This window comes from Canis aureus, chromosome 19 (genome assembly GCF_053574225.1).
Source record: "Canis aureus isolate CA01 chromosome 19, VMU_Caureus_v.1.0, whole genome shotgun sequence".
Lineage (NCBI taxonomy): Eukaryota > Metazoa > Chordata > Mammalia > Carnivora > Canidae > Canis > Canis aureus.
The window spans coordinates 34,683,393-34,705,012 of record NC_135629.1 but is presented as its reverse complement, the minus strand read 5'-3'; the positions used below and the strand labels follow the sequence as shown (position 1 = coordinate 34,705,012).

General features: G+C 39.3%; 1 protein-coding gene across 6 annotated transcripts in view; it reads right to left on the bottom strand.

The window, feature by feature from the left end:
• ARHGEF3 (Rho guanine nucleotide exchange factor 3) overlaps nucleotides 1–21,620 on the bottom strand; it is a 303,450-nt gene that overhangs the window by 8,907 nt on the left and 272,923 nt on the right. For all 6 annotated transcript variants that reach the window (XM_077858441.1, XM_077858440.1, XM_077858439.1 and 3 more), the window contains 5 exons: nucleotides 18,675–18,845; nucleotides 15,187–15,249; nucleotides 13,053–13,149; nucleotides 12,786–12,862; nucleotides 7,785–8,042 (listed from right to left, as the gene is read on the bottom strand). In XM_077858441.1, the coding sequence (XP_077714567.1) occupies nucleotides 7,785–8,042; nucleotides 12,786–12,862; nucleotides 13,053–13,149; nucleotides 15,187–15,249; nucleotides 18,675–18,845 (666 nt within the window). The remainder of the gene's footprint in view (nucleotides 1–7,784; nucleotides 8,043–12,785; nucleotides 12,863–13,052; nucleotides 13,150–15,186; nucleotides 15,250–18,674; nucleotides 18,846–21,620) is intronic.

Here is a 21,620-nt window from a genome sequence, read left to right as displayed (position 1 = left end):
GGGTCCTCTGTTCTCTAAGAGTGGAAAGATCAACAGTCCCATATATCTTGTGGTAATATATATTTTAAAGTTTTTATTTAAATTCCAGTTAGTTAACATAGGCTATAATAGTATTTTTATGTGTACAAATGAAATGATTCAACACTTCCATACAACACCCAGTGCTCATCATAAGCACACTCCTTAATCCCCATTACCTCTTTTACCCATCCCCCACACCCCCTCTGATCATAATCAATCTGTTTTCTATAGTTAAGAGTTTATTTCTTGGTTTGCCTCTTCATTGCTTCCCCCCCCCCACACACACACTCTTTGCTCGTTTTGTTTCTTAGATTCCACATATGAGTGAAATCATTTGGTATTTGTCTATCTCTGACTTGTTTCACCTAGCATAATACTCTCTAGCTCTATCTATGTCCTTGCAAATGGCAAAATTTCATTCCTCATGGCAGAGTAATATTCCATTACCACACACACACACACACACACAAACACACACACACTTCATATGTTCTTTATCCATTCATCAGTTGATGGACAATTGGGCTGTTTCCATAATTTGGCTATTGTAGATAATGCTGCTGTAAACATCAGGGTGCATGTATCCCTTCAAATTAGCATTTTGGTATTCTTTTGGTAAATACCTAATAGTATAATTGTTGGATCATAAGGTAGTTCTATTTTTAACTTTTTGAGGAACCTCCATACTATTTTCCACAGTGGCTGCACCAGTTCGCATTTCCACCAACAGTGCACGAGGGTTGCTCTTTCTCCACATCCCCATCAACACCTATTGTTTCTTGTGTTGTTGATTTTAGCCACTCTGACAGGAGTGAGGTGGTATCTCATTGTTGTTTTGATTTGTGTTTTCCTGATGATCAGTGATATTGACCACCTTTTTTTGTGCCTATTGGCTGTCCGTATGTCTTCTCTATTCATGTCTTCTGCCCATTTTTAATCGGATTATTCATTTTGGGGCATTTTTGTAAGTTCTTTTTATATTGTGGATACTAACCTTTTTTCAGGTATGTCATTTGCAAATAGCTTCTCCTATTCTGTAGATTGCCTTTTAGTTTTGGTGATTGTTTCCTTCACTGTACATAAGCTTCTTATTTTGATGAAGTCCCAATAAACAATTTTTGCTTTTGCTTCCCTGGCCTCAGGAAACATATCTAAAAAGAAGCTGCCACAGCCATTGTCAAAGATTACTGCCTGTCTTCTCCTCTAGGACTTTGATAGTTTCCTGTTTCACATTTAGGTCTTTCATCCATTTTGAATTTATTTATTTATTTATTTATTTATTTATTTATTTTATAATAAATTTATTTTTTATTGGTGTTCAATTTGCCAACATACAGAATAACACCCAGTGCTCATCATGTCAAGTGCCCCCCTCAGTGCCTGTCACCCATTCACCCCCACCCCCCGCCCTCCTCCCCTGAATTTATTTTTGTGTATGGTGTAAGAAAGTGGCTCAGTTTCATTCTTTTGTATGTTACTTTCCAGTTTTCCCAACATCATTTGTTGAAGAGACTCTCTTTTTCCCATTGGATATTCTGTTGAAGATTAATTGACCATCTAGTTGTGGGTTCATTTCTGGGTTTTCTGTTCTGTGCCAATGATTGATGGGTCTATTTTTGTGTCAGTACCATACTGTTTTGATCACTACAGTTTTGTAATATAATTTAAAGTCTGGAATTGTGATGCCTTCAGCTTTGCTTTTTTTTTTTTTCAAGGTTCCTTTAGCTATTCGGGGTCTTTTTTTTTTTTTTTTTTTTTTTGGGTCTTTTGTAGTTGCATACAAGTTTTAGGTTCGTTTGTTCTAGCTCCATGAAAAATGTTGGTATTTTGATAGGGATTGCATTAAATATATAGTCTGCTTTGGTATTATAGACAATTTAGCAATATTTGTTCTTCCAATGCATGAGCATGAAATGTCTTTCCATTTCTTTGTGTCATCTTCATTTTTTTTTTATCAGTGTTTTATAGTTTTCAGAGACAGGTCTTTCAACTCTTTAGTTAGATTTATTCCTAGGTATCTTACTGTTTTTGGCACAACTGTAAATGGGATTGATTCCTTAATTTCTCTTTCTGCTGCTTCATAATTGGTGTGTAGACACGCAACCAATTTCTATATGTTTATTTTTTTATCTGGTGAGTTTACTGAATTCATTTATCTATTTTTTTTTTTTATTTATTTATTTATTTATTTATTTATTTATTTATTTATTTATTTATTTATTTCTGATAGTCACAGAGAGAGAGAGAGAGAGAGAGAGAGGCAGAGACATAGGCAGAGGGAGAAGCAGGCTCCATGTACCAGGAGCCTGACGTGGGATTCGATCCCGGGTCTCCAGGATCATGCCCTGGGCCAAAGGCAGGTGCTAAACTGCTGCGTCACCCAGGGATCCCCAATTCTAGCAATTTTTTGATGGAGTCTTTTGGGTTTTCTATATAGAGTATCATGTCATATGCAAATAGTGAAAGTTCGACTTCTTCCTTGCCAGTTTGAATGCCTTTAATTTCTTTTTGTTGTCTGATTGCTGTTGCTAGGACTTCCAGTATCATGTTAAATAACAGTGGTGAAAGTAAACATCCCTGTCTTATTCCTGACTATACAGGAAAGGCTCTCATTTTTCCTCCATTGAGGATGATATTAGCTGTGGGTTTTTCATATACAGCGTTTATGATTTTTTTTTTTGGCGTTTATGATTTCTGAGGTATGTTCCCTCTATACCTATTTTGTTCAGGGTTTTACCATGAATGGATGTTGTACTTTGTCAAATGCTTTTTCCGCATCTATTGACTATACCCTATGAACAGATGCATAATCTATATATTTTTGTAGCTATTATGACTTTCAAAGCTCATGTGTTCTTTTTTCTATTTCCCAAAGTTTAGCGGTAGCATTACTTTGATAAAAACACATCCTTTTTCAAAGCACACAGGCTTTTTGTATCATAAAATAATGTCAATGTGACATTAAATATAAGTTCTATGAAATTAATCTGAGTTTTATTAACATAAAACAAATAATAAATAGAACTCTGGTACACAAACTTTCTCTTTGTTTTTTTCCCCCCCTCTCTTGGTTTTCAGACATGACTGATTACTTATTGTTACCTTCAAAAAAAACCTCTCTCAATCTCTCTCTCTGTGTCTGTCATGAATAAATAAATAAAATCTTTAAAAAAAATTTTACAAAACATACCAAACTATGACTCATCCTTCAAATTAATTCAATTATTGCTCATTGAGCATCTGTTCAGTGTCAAATTAGGTGGTATCATTCAAAGAAATGAGACAGGGTCCCTGCCCTCAAGAAGCTTTAAAATATATGGGAGATATCTTATACACTCTTTTAGGTCTACCCTAATCTTTTATCTTACTACATTTTTTTTAAAGATTTCATTTATTCATGAAAGACACACACACACATACACACACACACACACACAGAGAGAGAGAGAGAGAGAGGCAGAGACACAGGCTGAGGGAGAAGTAGGCTCCATGTGGGGAGCCCAACGAGGGACTGGATCCTGGGTCTCCAGAATCAGGCCCTGGGCTGAAGGTGGCGCTAAACCCCTGAGCCACCTGGGCTGCCCCTACATTTTTATTTTTTATTTTTATTTTTTTAAAGATTATTTATTTATTTATGATAGAGAGAGAGAGAGAGAGAGGCAGAGAGAGAGAGAGAGAGGCAGAGACACAGGAGGAGGGAGAAGCAGGCTCCATGCTGGGAGCCCGACGTGGGACTTGATCCCGGTACTCCAGGATCACGCCCTGGGCCAAAGGCAGGTACCAAACCGCTGAGCCACCAGGGATCCCTACATTTTTAATATATAGTAGAATCCATACTTTTCCCTTGCTTTTAAAGGTCTTAGCGTTAATTGCTGTGGCTCTTTTTAGAGTTTACTATTACTAGGTTTACCTGTAAGTATCCAGGACAACAGAAAAATGATGTACTATAGGGATAAAAATGTGTTCACTTTCTAAGTTAACTCAGGGACTGAACAGCTGGCATATCACATGAAGATTAATAAACTCAAATAACACAGTGGTTCCTTGGGTAGCTATGACTACTGTCTGATGCTACTTCTTTCTCTGATATTTGAAAAAAATAGAGACAAACAACAGAAGTGATCAGTGTTATTCCACATTCTTTGTGGACATTATAATAGCACTTCCGGGTCTGCTTTCATTTACTTATTTTTTTTTAAGATTTTACTTATTTATTCATGAGAGACACAGAGAGAGAGGCAGAGACATAGGCAGAGGGAGAAGCAGGTTCCATGCAGGCACCCCAATGTGGGACTCGATCCAGGGACTCCAGGAACATGCATGCCCTGGGCAGAAGGCAGGAGCTCAACCACTGAGAAACCCAGGCATCCCTCTGCTTTCATTTATTAAAAATGTTGTTTTGTAGTTATAAACACCTCTACATCATAAGCATCTAATTTCTGCACTGGTTCTTTTTTTATTTATGAGATTTATTTATTCAAGAGAAAGAGAGAGAGAGAGTACAAGTGGGGGGAAGGGCAGAGGAAGAGAATCTCAAGCCGATTCCCTGTTGAGCACAGAGCCCACCCAGGGCTTGATCCCAAGACCAATGAGATCATGGTCATGGTCTGAGCTGAAACCAAGAGTGGGATGCTCAATCGACTGAACCACCCAGGTGCCCCCTGCACTGGTTCTTGAGAGGACTTTATTTTGCAGATTCACAGTGAGGAATAAAAGTGTAGATAGCAGATTGCCAATATCAAATAGTCATGGTGGTTACACATTTAAGTTCAACTTACTGTTGTATCTCTCATCAGGTTTCAAACTGAAGGGGAAGAACCGATAAAGCAAGATGACGACAAATATCTGGGAAGAGAATGGGGGTTAAGCCCACACATGCCATGATCATTACCCTCAAAGTGGAATCTGAAAGCCCTGTCTAGTTCCTTGGGTGGTAAGGTCGTCTACTCGTGGGCTTCTGACATGAACCAAGAATAGCAGCCAGCACTGCAGGAACAGCAGGACTGTTCTTCTCATTGATTTCAGTGATTTTTTTTTAAAGAGTTGGGGAACTGTGGTGGGCAGAGGGAAGAGATGGTCTGCAAGATCATTTGTAGCCTGAAACAATCTTTAGAATTTAAAATGTCAGAACAAACAGACTGCTGGAATATCTAAATATCGGAAGTTCTATTTAAAAATGTTCTCTTTTGCGGGAAAATGTCTATCAACCCTCCAAAACACTATTAAGAAATTCTAATAATGATGCGGTAGTTTATGCATTGCAGTAAAAGCGAGACTTTTTTTAGATCTAATTATAGGACTGGACACTTGATGTAGAAGCAATTTAGTTAGGTTCTCCAATTCTTCCCTTTTCATAGGTGGAAAATCTATTCAGGGAACTTGTAATTCAAGCTACATCAGTACTCTGGGTTTTATATTCATCAAGCATTCACAATGTACCCAAGAGTACAGGGCTAAATATTTCTGCTCATCTGGGTTAATGCCCAGATGATTTTGAAAAGAAGGGGAAAAAAAACCCCCACAAAAACCCAAAACAACATTGCTGTGCCTCTATTGTGTAAATGGGCATTTAGAAGACTTGCTTTGTAGACATTTTCAAACGCAGGTCTAACCATGCTTCACACACAAATCTGCCTGAATAACAGGTACAGATTCAACTTTTAAAAATGACATCACATCTTATGCACCAGGGAAACTGGTACATCCTTTCATATCACAAGCAATCTTATTCTTATGCATTTTTTAAATCCAAACTTTCGGTCACTGGGTGGTTTTAGAAATAAAGCATTATTCTTTCATGCTGCATATTAAAAAGAAGAAATCTTAACAGTAAAAGAGCAGGCTCACATGCTTCAAAAAAGTAATTATTTAGACTAGCTTGAGTCCCCTGTTGTTTTCATTCCCACAGACCACACACTTGCTGGGATGAAATATGGAGAGGAGGCAACTCTACGGCATGCTTCCCAATGTAAAAACAGACATAATGAAGTGGAATGGGCCTCATCCCTGGGGCCTGTGTCCCCTATCTGTGCTGGATTGGGGACCTGGTCTGTGTGTGTTTGCAATCAGTCAAGAGTACCTTTCTCCCATCTTTTCTATCCCTGCAAGGAGGCACCCAGCCCACCTCTGACCAGTGAGGCCTCTCTACAAAGCCTAGAGGCCAGACAGCTTTCTGTACTTCTACAGGCAACAGTGGCTCAAAGAAGCAGCCAGGCTTTCAGCTCCATGGGATAGGATCATAAAAAAGTGGAACAGGCACAGGTTTTGCAGCCCACACTGACAGATTTCAGATATCAACCTCATCATGTGCTGGCCCTAGAGCCAGGCAAGTTATTCAAGCCCTCCAAACCTCATCTGGAATATGGTCCTAACAAGCACAGCTATCTCACAGGTTATTATAAGGGTTAAATGAGATACATAACCTCTACAGTAATTATATAAAGCTAATTTACTAGGTATTCAAGAAATGTCAGCAGGTATTGCTAGAATTATTATTGTTTGTGATTGCTACTTATTATTAAACCTCTCTCTGGGGGGAGATAGGCAGTTTGCTGGCAGATTTCATGGCTGCAGATTTCATAGCTTCAGATTTTCAAGTCACCTATGCATATCCTCTTTCTGTTCCAGATACAGTCAGGGAATGGACTCTTTGAATTGGTCTCTAGGCCTCATCCCCATGGCCCCTCCCTCAGCAGGTTTCTATGACTGTATGTTGAGCATCCTCTCAACTTGCCTCTTTGTCTGTGGTCCCTTCCTCCTCTGTCCCCTGTCTTACAGACAAGGAGAGTAATGTGTCCAAGATTCCATAGCTTGTCAGTACTGGGGCTGGGATTTGAACTCTGAATCCCAGCTACTTAGAAAACAAAAAACAAACAAAACACAGCAAAGGAAAACTATCTCAAACTGATATTTAAAACCTTCTATAACCAGATCTGAACCCCCATCCTCTGCCTTCTCTCCTGCTGTTCGTCAGATTATCGGTTGTCAATCCCAGGCAGACAGATCCATGGTATTCCCCAGGCATCACCTGTCCTGTCATTCCTCCATAGCTTTGCTCAGGCCACTGGCTCCTCCTGGCCATCACCTCTTCTCTGTCCCACAGAGCACCCTAATCAGAACTAAGTTCCAAGGACAGAACACTCACTGTTCACAATATTCTCATAAGATGAATCAATTTTTCCTGGTCTTCTTTTGCTGCTAGGGAAGAATGAACCTCTCTCCATACTCAATAAACATTTTCTGGTGAGCAGGAAGTTTGACTAGGTTGGTTCCTCACTGCAGTCAGAGGAGAGCTGGATCTGAAATGGGTGTTGACTTTGCAGATGGGCTCAGGGGCTAAAGTAAGATGCAACTCCCATTTGCTAAACAGAGATATTCAATTTAAAATCTCCAGAGATCTTAACCCTCACAACCACTGTAACAAACAGATTATAGTTTATTATGAATTGTAATTACAGATTACAGAGTTACCTTTACAGAATCAAGAACTCTCAGAAATCAAAGGGACTTATTTGTTTGTTTATTTTTTTCCAAAGGGACCTTAGAGTGGATTTCATATAAACACTACATTATATAGGTTAGGAGACTGAGGCAGAGAGAGAAGTGACTTGTAAAATCAAAACATGACTGATAGTAACACCAAGCCTGGAAGCCAAGACCCCTGCATCCCATGTACCCAGAGACCCTTCATTCACCCATGCACCCTATCTGCTAGACGTAAGGGAGAAAACAAGGTAAAGACAGGAAGAAACAGATGAACTTACAGCTTCTTCCAGGTGCTGCTGATCTGGATTATCATTTGGTGTGTGCCTCAAGATTTCTCGAAGAAGCAAAGGGTATTTCACTAGACGGCTCCTTGGAATATCGAGAAAATTCCAGAGATCTAGCTTGCGGCTAAAGGGGGATTCTAAACATCGCTGTAGGAAATCCTGGACTCGGTGATCTTGTTTTTTGTGGTCCAGCAGAGCTTTGGCGGCTACTTGATTGCTGCAATAGCTGTCGTAGGAGCTGAGACAAGGCAGCTAAGAAAGGAACACCAAAACAGGGTTGGAGTGTAGAGCTAATTGTTCTGTGAAGCTACAAGCAAGTATCACTTGTGTGGACTGCACAAAACCTAATTGGTCTCCAGGCCTGGCCAACATTCCTTTATCTGTATGGCTGCAGGAGACAGACTAGTATAATCTTCAAACTAGCAAGCAATGAACAGTTTCTAGGCTTTGGCTTGCTTGCTCAAAGTTAATTTCTTAGTTGCACATTTACTTTCTTGATTAAGACCCTATCATAATTTGTTTGCGTATTTCTGCCAATCTAAGCTAGAAACGAAAGAACCAAAATAACTGCATACGCATACAGCTCAAAATTTTCCTGAACTTCCAAAAGCATCTGGTGAGGGGAAAGCTTCCCATCTTTAAAAACAGCAAATGGGGTTTCTTTAAAACTTATTCATAAGAAACTCATCTGGAAGACTTAGGCATAAAAAGAAAGCAAGAAGTCAGACTCTATGGCCCAGCCCTTTGCACGGCCTGGTGCAAGCATCTCTGTTAGTTGAAGATTACCTGATTCCTAAAGGTGGAATCAGAACTCCAAGAAGTGTAAAGCAAAAGTATAATTAGTAAAAAATTAGATGCAGGAAGCATTTAGAAAAATCTTTTAAATTAGATTCTTGTCTATACCTCATTATTAGCATCACAATACCATGCAAAGAACATTTAAGCTTAAAGACTTTGGAACACTTCGACTCCCCTATCTTCCTTCTACCAAAATATTAATTTCTCTCACATGTCCCATCAGTCACATTGTGCGAACACAGAGTCAGAGAGCCAGTAAGAGGGCTGGCATCTCTCTTTTCCACTCCTTCCTATTAGTGGCATCCAAGGCTCAGCATCCTAATGCATGGGTTGTCAGCTTCCGTAAAAAGTGCCAGAGGCAATAAAAAAAGCAGCCAATGGCCCTGCTGTGTTGGCTTCTTTCCTTTGGACTAAGAAGCCACATTTATCACAACACCTGCCCTGTGGAGGGATTCAGTGCAAGGCAGTGGCAAGAGGGTCTTTAATTTCTGCATCCTCAATACTTTGCACTGGGCCTACCGTTCACAGACATTCAAAGTTTATATTCTGAATTAACAAATAAATCAGTGTTTAATGATTTCCAGATTAGGAAATATTCGATAGTCTGGGAACATGGTTTAGAAGTAAGTTGTGGCAGCATCTGAACAATGTGTCAAAGTGTAAGTATTCTGTAAGTGTAAGTATACTTCTTACTGAAATTATTTTCTCAGCAACTAAAACCAAAAAGAGATACCAAGGAAGTAATGTTTAAGTTCACTGTATAGTTTAACATTCTTTGGAAAGGTTTACCTTCCTTACGTGTCATAAAAAACGACAAACCTTTATTTGTGTAAAAAGAGCTGCAGAAATTCTTTACTCAACCTTGTATTTGAAAGTAATGATAATTGCTACTTACACACACACACACACACACCCCAGATGTAGTATTGTGGCTTGTAATTTAGATTTTCAGAGTTAATTAAAAAGAGCTTCAGGCCCTCTTAATTTCATTTCCACTTCCTCGCCTTTTAAAAAGACCTGGAAATGCCTGATGTTTTCATTATGGAGAAACAAATCAGCAGTAACTATCGGATGTAAACTAGTGAGGAACTCTGACCACACTGCTGCTCCCTGTCCAATGGGCCATTACTCTCTGATCCTGCTGCCCCCACTGCCATGGCAACCCAATCCAGCTCTGGTCCTATTCACACCTGACAGGGTGCTCATTTCCTGAGCATGACCTGAAAGCCTATCTGGTTCAACCCACTGGCTAGAAAAGGCCACACAAGTGATAACTTGATAGGGAATGAAGAATGTACACATCTCGGTCCCAAATATGCACATTCAGTTACATAAGATGTGAGCGGCGATAATACAGTGGTTAAGAGGGTGGACTCTGGAACCAGGGATAATCATGTTCAAAGCTTAAGCTGGACAGTTACTAGTCAGGTGACCCTCTGAGCCTCAGTTTTGCTACTTAAAAATGTATATACTAATGTCTTACTATCTTTTAATGAGCTAAGGCAGATAAAAAGTACCAGGGCTTGGCTTCTGGTGAAGAATCAGTAAGTACTAGCTATTATTATTATTTATCCCTAGGATATTTTTATTGAAGAAATTGTGGTTTAGAGAAGCAAAACTACTTGCTCAGCTAGAAACAAAACCAGTCTGCCCCACGTTCTTCCTCCATCCTTCCCCCCAAAGCTCTGAACTACTCAACATCTCTTTAAATAGACTATCAAGAATTTATAAAGGAAACTCTTCACTTTCTTTAGAAAGTCTTTCTATCTCCCTAACATTGTGAAAAGTGATAGAACAAATCTATTTTTTTTTTTTGCTTCTATGTACCCTGCCTTTCTCTATAGAATTAAAATTTAATTAGAACCCAAATTAACATGAAAACCTGCTGCCTTGGAGAGCTCATAAATTATTTTATTACTGAAAAAACATTAGCATGAAGATAAGTCGCTTGGGAAGGTGTTTCTGTACAACAGGGGAAGTGTATGGGATCAGCCTACCCATCTGGGAGACTGATCCTCAGTGACCAGGGAGGCTCCCTGAGAAAACCACCACTCTGCTTCAGGCCTTCAAAGTACAAGTAATTGATTCATTCAAAGGTCAAAAGGACTTGCCAGGCTTGTCCCACAAGGGAGGCTCACTTGTTTAAAAGGGTTTTCTTTATTTTTTTCTTCACCTTTTTTCCTTGGGAGGGGTTTGGGAGGGGTGAATAAATCAATTTTTCATGGGTCGAATGGGCTCTGACTTTTCTCATTCAAAGTCCCCTCAGATGTTCATTTTGTTCTGTTAAAAAGACCAGAACTCAAACAGATGTACCCCTTGGTTTACAGTTCCCACTCGCATGGACACATCTGCAGTTAAAAGTGGGAAAACATTTAACAGCTCGTCGAGCCTGATAAATAAGAGCCGTTTCTCATGAGGTCTGGTCACAATGGGCCAGTTGTTTAATTTTAGGCTGCTCTTCAAGCTGTAAGTCTCCATTTGATGTCTGAAGGGTTCAGATAGCAGTGGAAGTGGTCACATTTCCTTTGAGTACATACAGAAAAAGTCTGCAAAGCCACCCTCAGATCAAACCTATTTCCTAATAAGAGTGGCAAATATTTACTTCAGAAAAAAATTATTAACAAGGAAATGCCTACACTTTTGCTTCTGACAATTTGTATATGATGTCTAAGGAAACCATGTTGTTCTATATTGCCATCTCATCAAAAACAGAATAGGTATCGTGCTAATTCTAGAAAGCAGCCTCACTGGCCCTTCACTCACATCAGAGCAGCTCAAGACTCAGGAAGTTTAAGAAATACTGAGACAGAATCTCTCTTCTTATTATACCTTCTCTGTCTCCAGCTGGCTGGCTCTCTTTATAGAGAAATTTCTTTGAAGTCTAAAGAAGTTAAAACACCTACCACATCTTATAATAAAATGAAACTCAAAAATATAAGATGAATGATCTCTCCTAAAATATTAAGGCACATTTTCTAAATTATTCATCTTAGAACATTGCTTGCCTTTCAGATGCCTTTGGGGTATTTTGGCCTCAGCGCTAAAAGAGACTTGTGAGCTAAAGCTATTTAAGTCATGAAAACCTCAAACTTTCTTGATCAAGGCAGTAATTGAGAAGTAGAAGTTAGGATAAGAGATCAACATCAAAACGTCAGAACTGGAAGGCCTAGGAAGGTTAAAATATAAGTACAAATATAATTGGATAAAGAGAACTCACATGGTGATAGTAGGTTTTATAACCTTCACAATATTCCCCCAAACAGTGGGATGACTCTAATGCTTGCTGCTGGAGCACTTCCTGCCTATTTTTCTGGAAGACCGTGTGGATCAGAGAGATGAGAGATCTAATGCTGTGTGGAAGAAGTCATCAAAGTAATCTGCTTTTATTTCCTGCTTCATAACAAATAAAAACCACCTGGAGCTGGGGTGGTACACTCAAGGACTCAAAGGAAACAGAAATGTAGTAATAGGGAATGGTTGGGACTGTGGCAAAAATAGAAAGTGCAAGTCTGGTCTAAAGGACATTAAACAAATGAACAACCACATTAGGTACCCAACAAAACACAAATTTAGCTCTAAGACCATAAATTTAGAACCTTAATCTAAGGTCACAGCTGATTTCTTTGTTTAATTAGGAAAGGGAATTGGTTATTCGGGATGAAGGTCAGCATAATACCAAGCCTTCCTATGAAGTTATTCAGAATCAGATATATGTTAAACATTAACATTTAGTATTGCCTTGCATATGAAACTACATTTTACCATGAGAGTTTTTAAAGCCTGAATAAAAGCATCTTCTTTGGTGATGGATAAGAATATGTCTGTGAATATTAACTGGAATTGAAATGATAGTAATCACATTATCAGTAATTGGCCTAAACTGAATATTAACTAGTTTTACTTTATTTGATGTAAAATTAGTAACCATTTCATATGTGCCTTTACTTATTTTACTGCAACAAGGCCATGTTATCTTTAAATGCTGCAAATGTGTATTAAGAAAAAAAAATTGTTCCCATGCTTTGAAGAGATAAAACCTTAATATGATAAATTTTGCTAGGAATTTGATGTAAAACTATGATGTAAACCTACATCATTATGATGTAAAACTAACATTTGCTAATATAAAAAGTCTAGCTAAAATGAAACTATGTTATTGAAATTTATTTTCAATGAAGACTAGAGGACTTTTCTTACCCAGCCCACAAGGATGGGACCGACATGTTCAGTAGAGCCATCAGGCTTCCGAGCATCTCGAAGTTGACTAAGGAGCTCTGGTAAAAACAAAAAACAAAACAAAACAAAAAACAGAACAAACAGAATGCTTATTTTGTTAGGCATTCAAATATGAACAGGACTGGAAGTAGATTCTGGGTTAATCACATTATTACATAATCATGACTTGTTGTAAGACAACTCAATTAAGGCTACAAGTCATGACTCATTCTGGGAACAAAATTATACCTTCATGTAGAGGAATGAGAGAGTCCAGTGTTCCAAAAATTTGATTCAACTCTTGTTCCGTCATTATAGAGAGTTTCAGCATGGGGTCATGATAGGCCTGCGCAAGAAGGGCAAGAGATAGAAGCAAACATTTAAAATCAGAGGAAACAAGTTATTGTAAATGGCATCGGTGTGAGGCCCCACTTAATAACAAAATATTTGGCTTTCCCCAACGGCTTCTCCCAAAATGCTGTGGAGACAGCAGATGGGTGTGGACAGAACAGATGAGAATCCAGCACTGCCTCGAGCCCTTTGTGGTTGTTGATAAACCAAAGTAGATTTTTAAAAAGCTTTTTTCTTCTAGTATATCATACATTCAGGCAGGGCACACAAATCCTAAGTAGAGAGCGGATATGATTTGTATAAGGTTTTAAAATTTAACATTATTGAAGATCTTGCAGCTTAAAAAATACCTAATTTATACAAAATTAGTTGCTACCAGGTTTTTTCAATTAGTCCATATTTAAACTAAGTAAAGGAAGAAAGAAAAAAGTGATGGCATCATTTACCACTGATCTGAAGCCAAGAGACCAAAATCTGTCAATCTTATCAACTCTTATTAATGATAATTAAACAAGAACACACAATTATACCCAGGTCACTGTAATAGAGTACAAACACTCAGAGGGCATAGCCCCTGACTCCAAGGAGACTTATAAAGCCAACTGGGAGATAAGAAGAACATGTGGATAATTAGATATATGTTTTTAAAAGTTCAAGATTAAAAACAGGAGAGATGGATGGGGAGGGGCTCAGTCAGTTAAGTGTCTGCTCTTGGCTCAGATCATGATCTCCAGGTCCTGGGATTGAGCCCTGCATCAGGCTCCCTGCTCAGTGGGGAGTCTGCTTCTTCCTCTGCCTACAGCTCCCCCTGCTTGTGCTCTTTCTTTCTCTGTCAAATAAATAAATAGATAAATAAATAAATAAATAAATAAATAAATAAATAAATAAATAAATAAAATCTTTCTTTAAAAAAAAAAACACAAACAGGAGAGATATCACATAGCAGCAAAAATGGGTCAAATCATAACTGCTCAGAGGCTGAGAGAATTAAAGCTAGAGTAGTCCAGGAAGGTTTAAGATGAGCTGTCTGGTATGGAGAAGGAGGCAGTAAATACTGGTGAAAAATGAACTGAGATTTGAGCTGGTTCCTGAAGGATATCTGGATATGGACAGTTGAAAGGAAACTAAGGGGTGGAACTACCACAAGCAAAAGGATGGCAGGAAAACATCCTTAAGGTGCTTTGCTCTGGGGAATGTTGATACATGAAGGAGAAGCTGGATAGGTGACCAGCAAGATGTCTCACAGAATTAAATGCTTTCTTTGTCGTCTCCTTCTCCAGCCCTGCCTAAAAACTCAGTTTCTTGGCTGTATGTCCAAGAGAAGTATATGGCCATCTCCCAGGAATGCTACAGACAAGACTTCATATGAGGAGGAATCTGGACTCAGGACTCTTAAAAGAAGGGAGGCATTTTCCCAACCCTGTGATTCTTTAAAGAGGGCTGGAAATGTCAGATGAAGGAATATGGATTTCAGCCTCCAGAGGGGGTTACTGGGATCCACAGGTTTTGAGGAAAGTTTGTTGCCCAGACAATACAGGCTACAAGGCATGGGTTTCCTCTCCCTTTCTGCACATAATGTGATTAAAACATAAGTTTCTATATAAAAGACTCTAATGCACATGATAGTATGCAATTGCCTCACTTAAGCACTTTCTCTACTTACAAGATTCAAATGACTTTATTTCTAAGACATAGTTCTAGTTTCCAACACCCACACACTCTTTCTCATGGGTAAGAAGGCTCCACATGAGAGACAATGAAATATATGGAAAGCTGGGCCTCTATGAACACTTCTTGATTAAACTTGAGTATTCTTTGAGGTACATTAGAGACGTGCACAGATACCAGGATCAGAGAACCTTCTTGTTTTGAGCCATTTTCCCCACTACTTGGTGTGTGCAGGTTCTTCTCAATTGTTGATGACCTTAGTCATAAAAAGGGTGCTCTTAAGGCACAATCCTAGAATTGTGAAATTACTCATAAGAAAAAAAAAAAAAGGAGGTGGCCCAAATGACACTGGATTCAAATTTACCTTTTTTGCCAATTTCAAGTCCTCTATCAAGTCTTCTTCTCCTTGGGAAAGCTCAAAGATTGCCTGCAAGCAAAGACAAAACACATTCACTGAACACTCCATTTATGAGACCAAATTCAGACAGCACTGGTTCTGTTGCCCAAAGCCCTGAATCTACCCGTTTCTTAAGTATTTTTAAAGGATTCTTTAAAAAGTTAAATTAACCTGCATCAAATACATCTAGTAGTTAAAAAATACAAAGGAAGAATTTTGCAAAACTTCTATATAACACACTCACCTGTTTGTGGGAGAAAGAGGTTCCACATATGTTTCCAACCCAGTAAGTGACCTTTCACATTACAGAACTTGGGTGCAGTCAAACAAGAGGGAACTATTTTAGGTAAAATAATGATAGCTGGATTCTGTGTCTCTCATGTGTGCAGCAACCATCATAAGTGATTTGGGGTCTGTTCTCGGTTATGGGCACGGCAGTATTATGAACTGGGTCATCACAATTTGTCTTTGCTCTACTCAACAGAAGGTGAATCGCAGAAAGCTTTATTCTTATCAGCCACTTGTCTTGAGGCTGGAATTGTAGGAAGAATCCAATATTTTATCACTCTAGATGTCTGGTGAAGTTAATTCATTCTAAATTACTTCTCAGCTCTACATGGTACAATAAATAAAATTAGAGGAGCCAGCTGTGTGCAAGAGTGTGTAAATGGACCGTTTCTAATTTGGCTCTATTAAGCCATCATCGCTTAAGAGCTATGATGTGCAGAATGCTCTTTCACTCATCTGGGAGTCTAAACTGTTGGCAAACATGAATTGTTAAAGGATTATATGTTCAGTCCTCTAATAGGAGTGATAGTTTGGGGACTACTACATTTCTTTCAGACTAAAGGCAAGAAGTGAGCTGGCGTAGAGAGCATCCTCCACCTCTGGGGGTGGGGTACAGTATAAGACACTGAGTTTGCTCTCAGGAATAACCAGGTGGAGGCAGTATACTATGCTGGAGGCCAGTGCATGGTGACCCTTCCCAAGGCCCAGGCAAGCCTCCACATCATGCCCTCTTGGTATGCTATTTTGTTGAATCTTTTATTTTGAAATAATTACAGACTCATAGGAGAAGTTGTAAACATAGTACAGCAAGGTCCTGTGTACCCATTACTCAGCTTTCCCCAGTGGTGGTGTTTTGAGAGTTATCAAAACCAGGAAATGGGGATCCCTGGGTGGCTCAGTGGTTTAGCGCTTGCCTTCGACCCAGCGTGTGATCCTGGAGTCCCGGGATCGAGTCCCACTTGGGCTCCCTACATGGAGCCTGCTTCTCCCTCTGCCTGTGTCTCTGCCTCTCTCTCTCTCTCTCTCTCTCTCTCTCTGTGTCTCATTAATAAATAAATAAAATCTTGGGATCTCTGGGTGGCGCAGCGGTTTAGCGCCTGCCTTTGGCCCAGGGCGCGATCCTGGAGACCCGGGATCGAATCCCATGTCGGGCTCCCGGTGCATGGAGCCTGCTTCTCCCTCTGCCTGTGTCTCTGCCTCTCTCTCTCTCTCTGTGACTATCATAAACAAATAAATTAAAAAAAAAAATAAAAAATAAAAAAATAAATAAAAAAAAATAAATAAAATCTTTAAAAAATTATTTAAAAAAACCCCAGGAAATGGATTGGCACAATACAGTTAGCTAGACTTTACTTAGACCTTCCTCAGATTTCCTGTTTCACTAGAGCTCACTTACATAGGTGTGATGGTCTGACTGACCAAATGTGGTCCCCAGGAGAGGAAAACCATAGAACCCCATACTGGGAAACACCACAGTCAGTTGTCTGCTGTGGGACACACATAGTGTCACCATGAAGATCATGGGCTTTGGAATAGGAGAGGACCTGGGTTCATATCCCAGCTCTGTAACTTTCTAGATGAGTGAACTTGTATTCACTGTATGGTAATAATCTCCTCATCTGCAGAATCAATCTCTCTTTCCTTCCTTCCTTCCTACTATCAGATTGTAAAAGTTTTTTAAAATTTATTTTTATTTATTTATGATAGAGAGAGAGAGAGAGAGAGAGAGAGAGGCAGAGACACAGGCAGAGGGAGAAGCAGGCTCCATGCCGGGAGCCCAACGTGGGACTCGATCCCGGGACTCCAGGATCGCGCCCTGGGCCAAAGGCAGGCGCGAAACCGCTGAGCCACCCAGGGATCCCCCAGATTGTAAAAGTTATGTATGCATACTGTCAACACTTGGGAAAACACAAAAAAAGTGTAAAGTGGAAAATTTTAATAGTACCCATAATACCCTCTTGTTACTGTTAAGGTTTTGCCATATTTCTTCACAGATTTTTTTTTTCAGTGCATGTATTATTTTAAAATGCTTTATTATTTCTTTTAAATAAGTAATAAATTAATAGTTCAAAATTTATAGCGCACAAATAGGTACATGGTGAAAACTTCCCTTCTTGCCTCTATCCAGCCACCCAGGTCCCTCCCAGGAGGCAACAATGTTACCAGTTTCCTTGTCAGTCCTTCCAGAAATATTTTATGATTCTATAGGCAAAATAGGTGTCTATATACACATACATGCATTTTTCCTTGTTCTTTCACATAGATGGTAAAAGGACATAATATACTATTTTGTGCCTTGCCTTATCTACTTAGCCATATATGCATATTAGCACTTCTTGTGTTTTTACAGTTACACAGTATTTCATGTATATATGTATTCCATGTATACCTAACAGAGATTCATTATTTAGCCAATCCCTGGCAATAGATGTTCAGGCTCTTTCTAGCACTATTATAAACATAACTGTGATGAATAACCTTACATATATATCTCTTCATTGGTGTATAAGTGTGTCTGGCAGATAGATTCCTAGAAAGAAATTGCTGAACTCAAACCTAGAAAGTTTTCAAGTATTCCTTTTGCCAATGTCAGGTTTTCCACACAAATAGATGTTCCAAGGCTTTCACTAGATGATGCACATTTGAAGTGCTTTGGCACAGATTGGCACATGACAAGCTTGACAAGCTTTCTTTCTTTTTTTTTTTTTTTTGACAAGCTTTCTATAAAGGGTAATATTACCACAGTCATTTAGAGCTACTGATACAGAAAACTTACAGGTAATGAAATTAACTGCATTCCATAGATAAGTTCTCCACAAAACCGAATCAAAGTTTTATAAATTGAGTATTTTAAAACATTCTAGAAATTGCTATTAAAATATAACTCAAGTGATTATTTTTATGAGCTCTGGGATCCTAAATAGACGCTTCCTGATTCATTTTCTTTGTAAATTCAGATCTTCACATCAGTTTCTTTTTAAAGCAGGGGCCACCCACCCAGCTGGATGCTGGTTTCTCAGTTCCTTACAAGCTGTGACACCCCAGTTTGTCCTCCTACAAGTGCAACAAAGATTTGATTTGGAGCCTGTAGTGGAGACCCAGTTTGGCTCCTGTCTATAGTGTACTTCATTCCAGAGACAGGCCCAACTCCTAGGTCCACAGCCTACCTCCTGACGCTTGATTTCCTTGGATGGAAGCATCTGATTGACGCATACATCGAAAGTCTCACTCCACAGCTTGCTGTCTCTCCGCTTCGTGCTTGAGGGGGCAGCATTTCTGGACCAGGGTCGGGGGGCGAGGATGTCAGGACGGCTCTCGCTGCGGAAGCTAATGGAACGCTAAACAATGAGAAAAACAAACCATCACGGGGGCAGTGGCAGGACTTGGGTGGATCATTTGAGCAGCTTCCTGTCACTGACAGAACATAAATCAGATATTCACAAGAAAGAGAGGACAATGCCATAAGGCCTTTTGGGAAATAGGGCATTTTCTTGAGCCTACGTGCTAAGGGAAATTGAGCAAAGGGGGCTGCGTTCACACATATACTGGGAGTATCCATTCTGTGAGACCTGGACACAGCACAGAAACAAAGGCAGCTCTCAGAGAAGCCACATCCACTTTTTTCTAGTGGACACCTCCCTTCTTCAGAAGAACAATGGTTAACAGCAGTGGGTGTTTTACATCTGACCAGTACTCCTACTTTTGTCCTCAATCAAGGAACAGAAGCCCGCTACCCTTGGTTATCCCACTTGGTGCACAGTTTGGGTGGGATACCCCAGACAAGACCGGTCAGAGTAGTCCTCCACCCTGGTTCAAGGAGAGGCACCTGATTTTCTAAAATTTGCTAAGTGGTTCATGGGAGAAAGAGTGGAAGGGTCTTTATCCCTTTAGTATTGTGAACTTGAGAGATAAAATAAGCAGGAATTTCTTGTAGTAACTCTCTGGCCAGGCAGGTAAGTCTATTTGCTATTGAGGAAAAAAAAAAAGGACACACAATAAAGGATAGAGGGAAAAAGACCTATGGAGGGAGGGAGCAAGCTTTACCTACACTATTTAAACCCCTGGGACCCACTGTGCATGAAGCCAGGAAGAGCCCTTCTTAGATTAAGCGGCTAATGCATTCACGCTTCTCTTTACATTAATCTCAGTTGGGATTCTATCAATTTGAAAAAGATCAACTAATACGTATATAAATACCACCTTGGCAGCAAATGATGCCTATCCCTGAGATATTTTCTTATTTTTCAAAGAAGCCCTGATAGTCTTTTGGGTGGTGTGACTACCCGAAGTCTACCCTTATGGCTATGTGAAACATGCTATCATGGCACCTTCTTATGACAAATACAAATGATCAAGAAGAAAGCTAAGTGCATCATCTTCAGCTTTCATCCTAGAAGATTTCAGCACTCTTACTGGGAACTTTGCCAAAGCAATAAGGTGTTGCTGTGCTCAAAACCACATTCTTGTTTAGCTAAAACTTCAGAAGTTTTAACTCCTCAGTTTGGCAGAGAAGACCTCTTGTAATCTGACCACAGTCTATAGACCTAGAATCACCTCCTGCCACTCACCCATGAGCCCTCTGTTCTCTGGTCCTTCTAGGCAATCTGCCATTTCCTAAATGCATCATGCTTTGCCATCCCTCTGTGCTTCCTTCAAGCAGTCTTCCTTTCCTGGGATGCTTTTCTTTCATTTATTAACTGGCTAACTCCTACGTGTCCTCAGGATATAACTCAAACTCCTCCTCTAAGAAGCCTTTACCACTTTCCTGGAGCAATTTGGATATATCTCTGATGTAGAAATGACCACATTTTATTACAATTATTGGTCACCTGCTCTGACCTATAAACTTCCTGAGGGAAGAACTGATGTTGCATGTGACATATGAGCTGTCATCACTAAGATATTTTAAGGCAGCTTCCAAATGTTTTGAGATTCAACAACAAAATTTAAGAAAGCAAAGAAAATTCTAAGAGAGCTATTCAACATAAAGGCATTATTAAATAAATTATAATTCATCTGCTTGATGGTATATTATGTAGCCAATTAGACAATTCTGAGACCATTTTAACAGCTAAAAGTCCCTTTTATGTAAGTTAAAATCAGAACTAAAATTTGTACATGAATGCTGTTTAGCACATGAGTAAAGATATAAAAAGAACACCACAAAATTCTGTTTTTACCTGATGACATCATAAGTGATTTTTTATCTTAGTTTACAAATTTTTATAATTCAAGAAAAAAGTGAATAAATGAAAAATGTAAAAAGAAACTTCCAAAGGGCTTCAAGGTATTATTGCAACCTTTTAGAAGCAGGAAGTTAGCTGTTATGCAAGTAGCAACAAGAGTTCCTCAGGCTGGCACAGGCATCCATGAGCCCCTGGGCTCATTAGTGAGCTCATGATCATTGGACTAGCCCCTGATGTTGGTCAAGAAAGGACTTGCACCAAATACGCGGTTTACTAATGGTATCTTGCAAATCCTTGTGATCTCTTGAAAACAAGCCCTTATAAACAGTGACCAGACTAATGCTTGCAGATCCTCAGCACTCAGAATCAATTAGCCACAGGCACGGAAAGGTCAAAACAAGCAAAGTGAGTCATCAGGTTACTCACTGATCTCAGCTTTCGGTTCTGAATACAGCCAGGGCGAGAATTAAAGAGCAGAAAGAGAGGAAAACACAAAAACAAGATTCAAAGTGAAAGACATTTTCCACTTTCACTGGAGAGAATCAATTGCCCACCTTGTAACAGTTTCAACCCCTGACCAGCTTCAAATTCCCCCCTTTCCACCACCAGTTTGCAAGTAATTTATGCTAACTTTAAATTTTCATACGTTACAAAAGTATAAAAAACTCTCGTACATTACAAAAGTATATAAAATCAAGTACAAACCACCTCATTTTCCCAAGTCTACTTTCTAGAAGTGACTGCTAGTAAGTCTGTTTTAGATCTTCCCAAACCTTTTAAATGCATTTGCCAACAATCACTGAAAACAGAATGTTTTCTCTTCTTACTCAACAGTATGTCTCTCCCTATTAGCATATAAGACTCATTCTTCTAAAAATATAATAATTTATGGGGGTAAATTTCACATAACATAAATTAACCATTTTT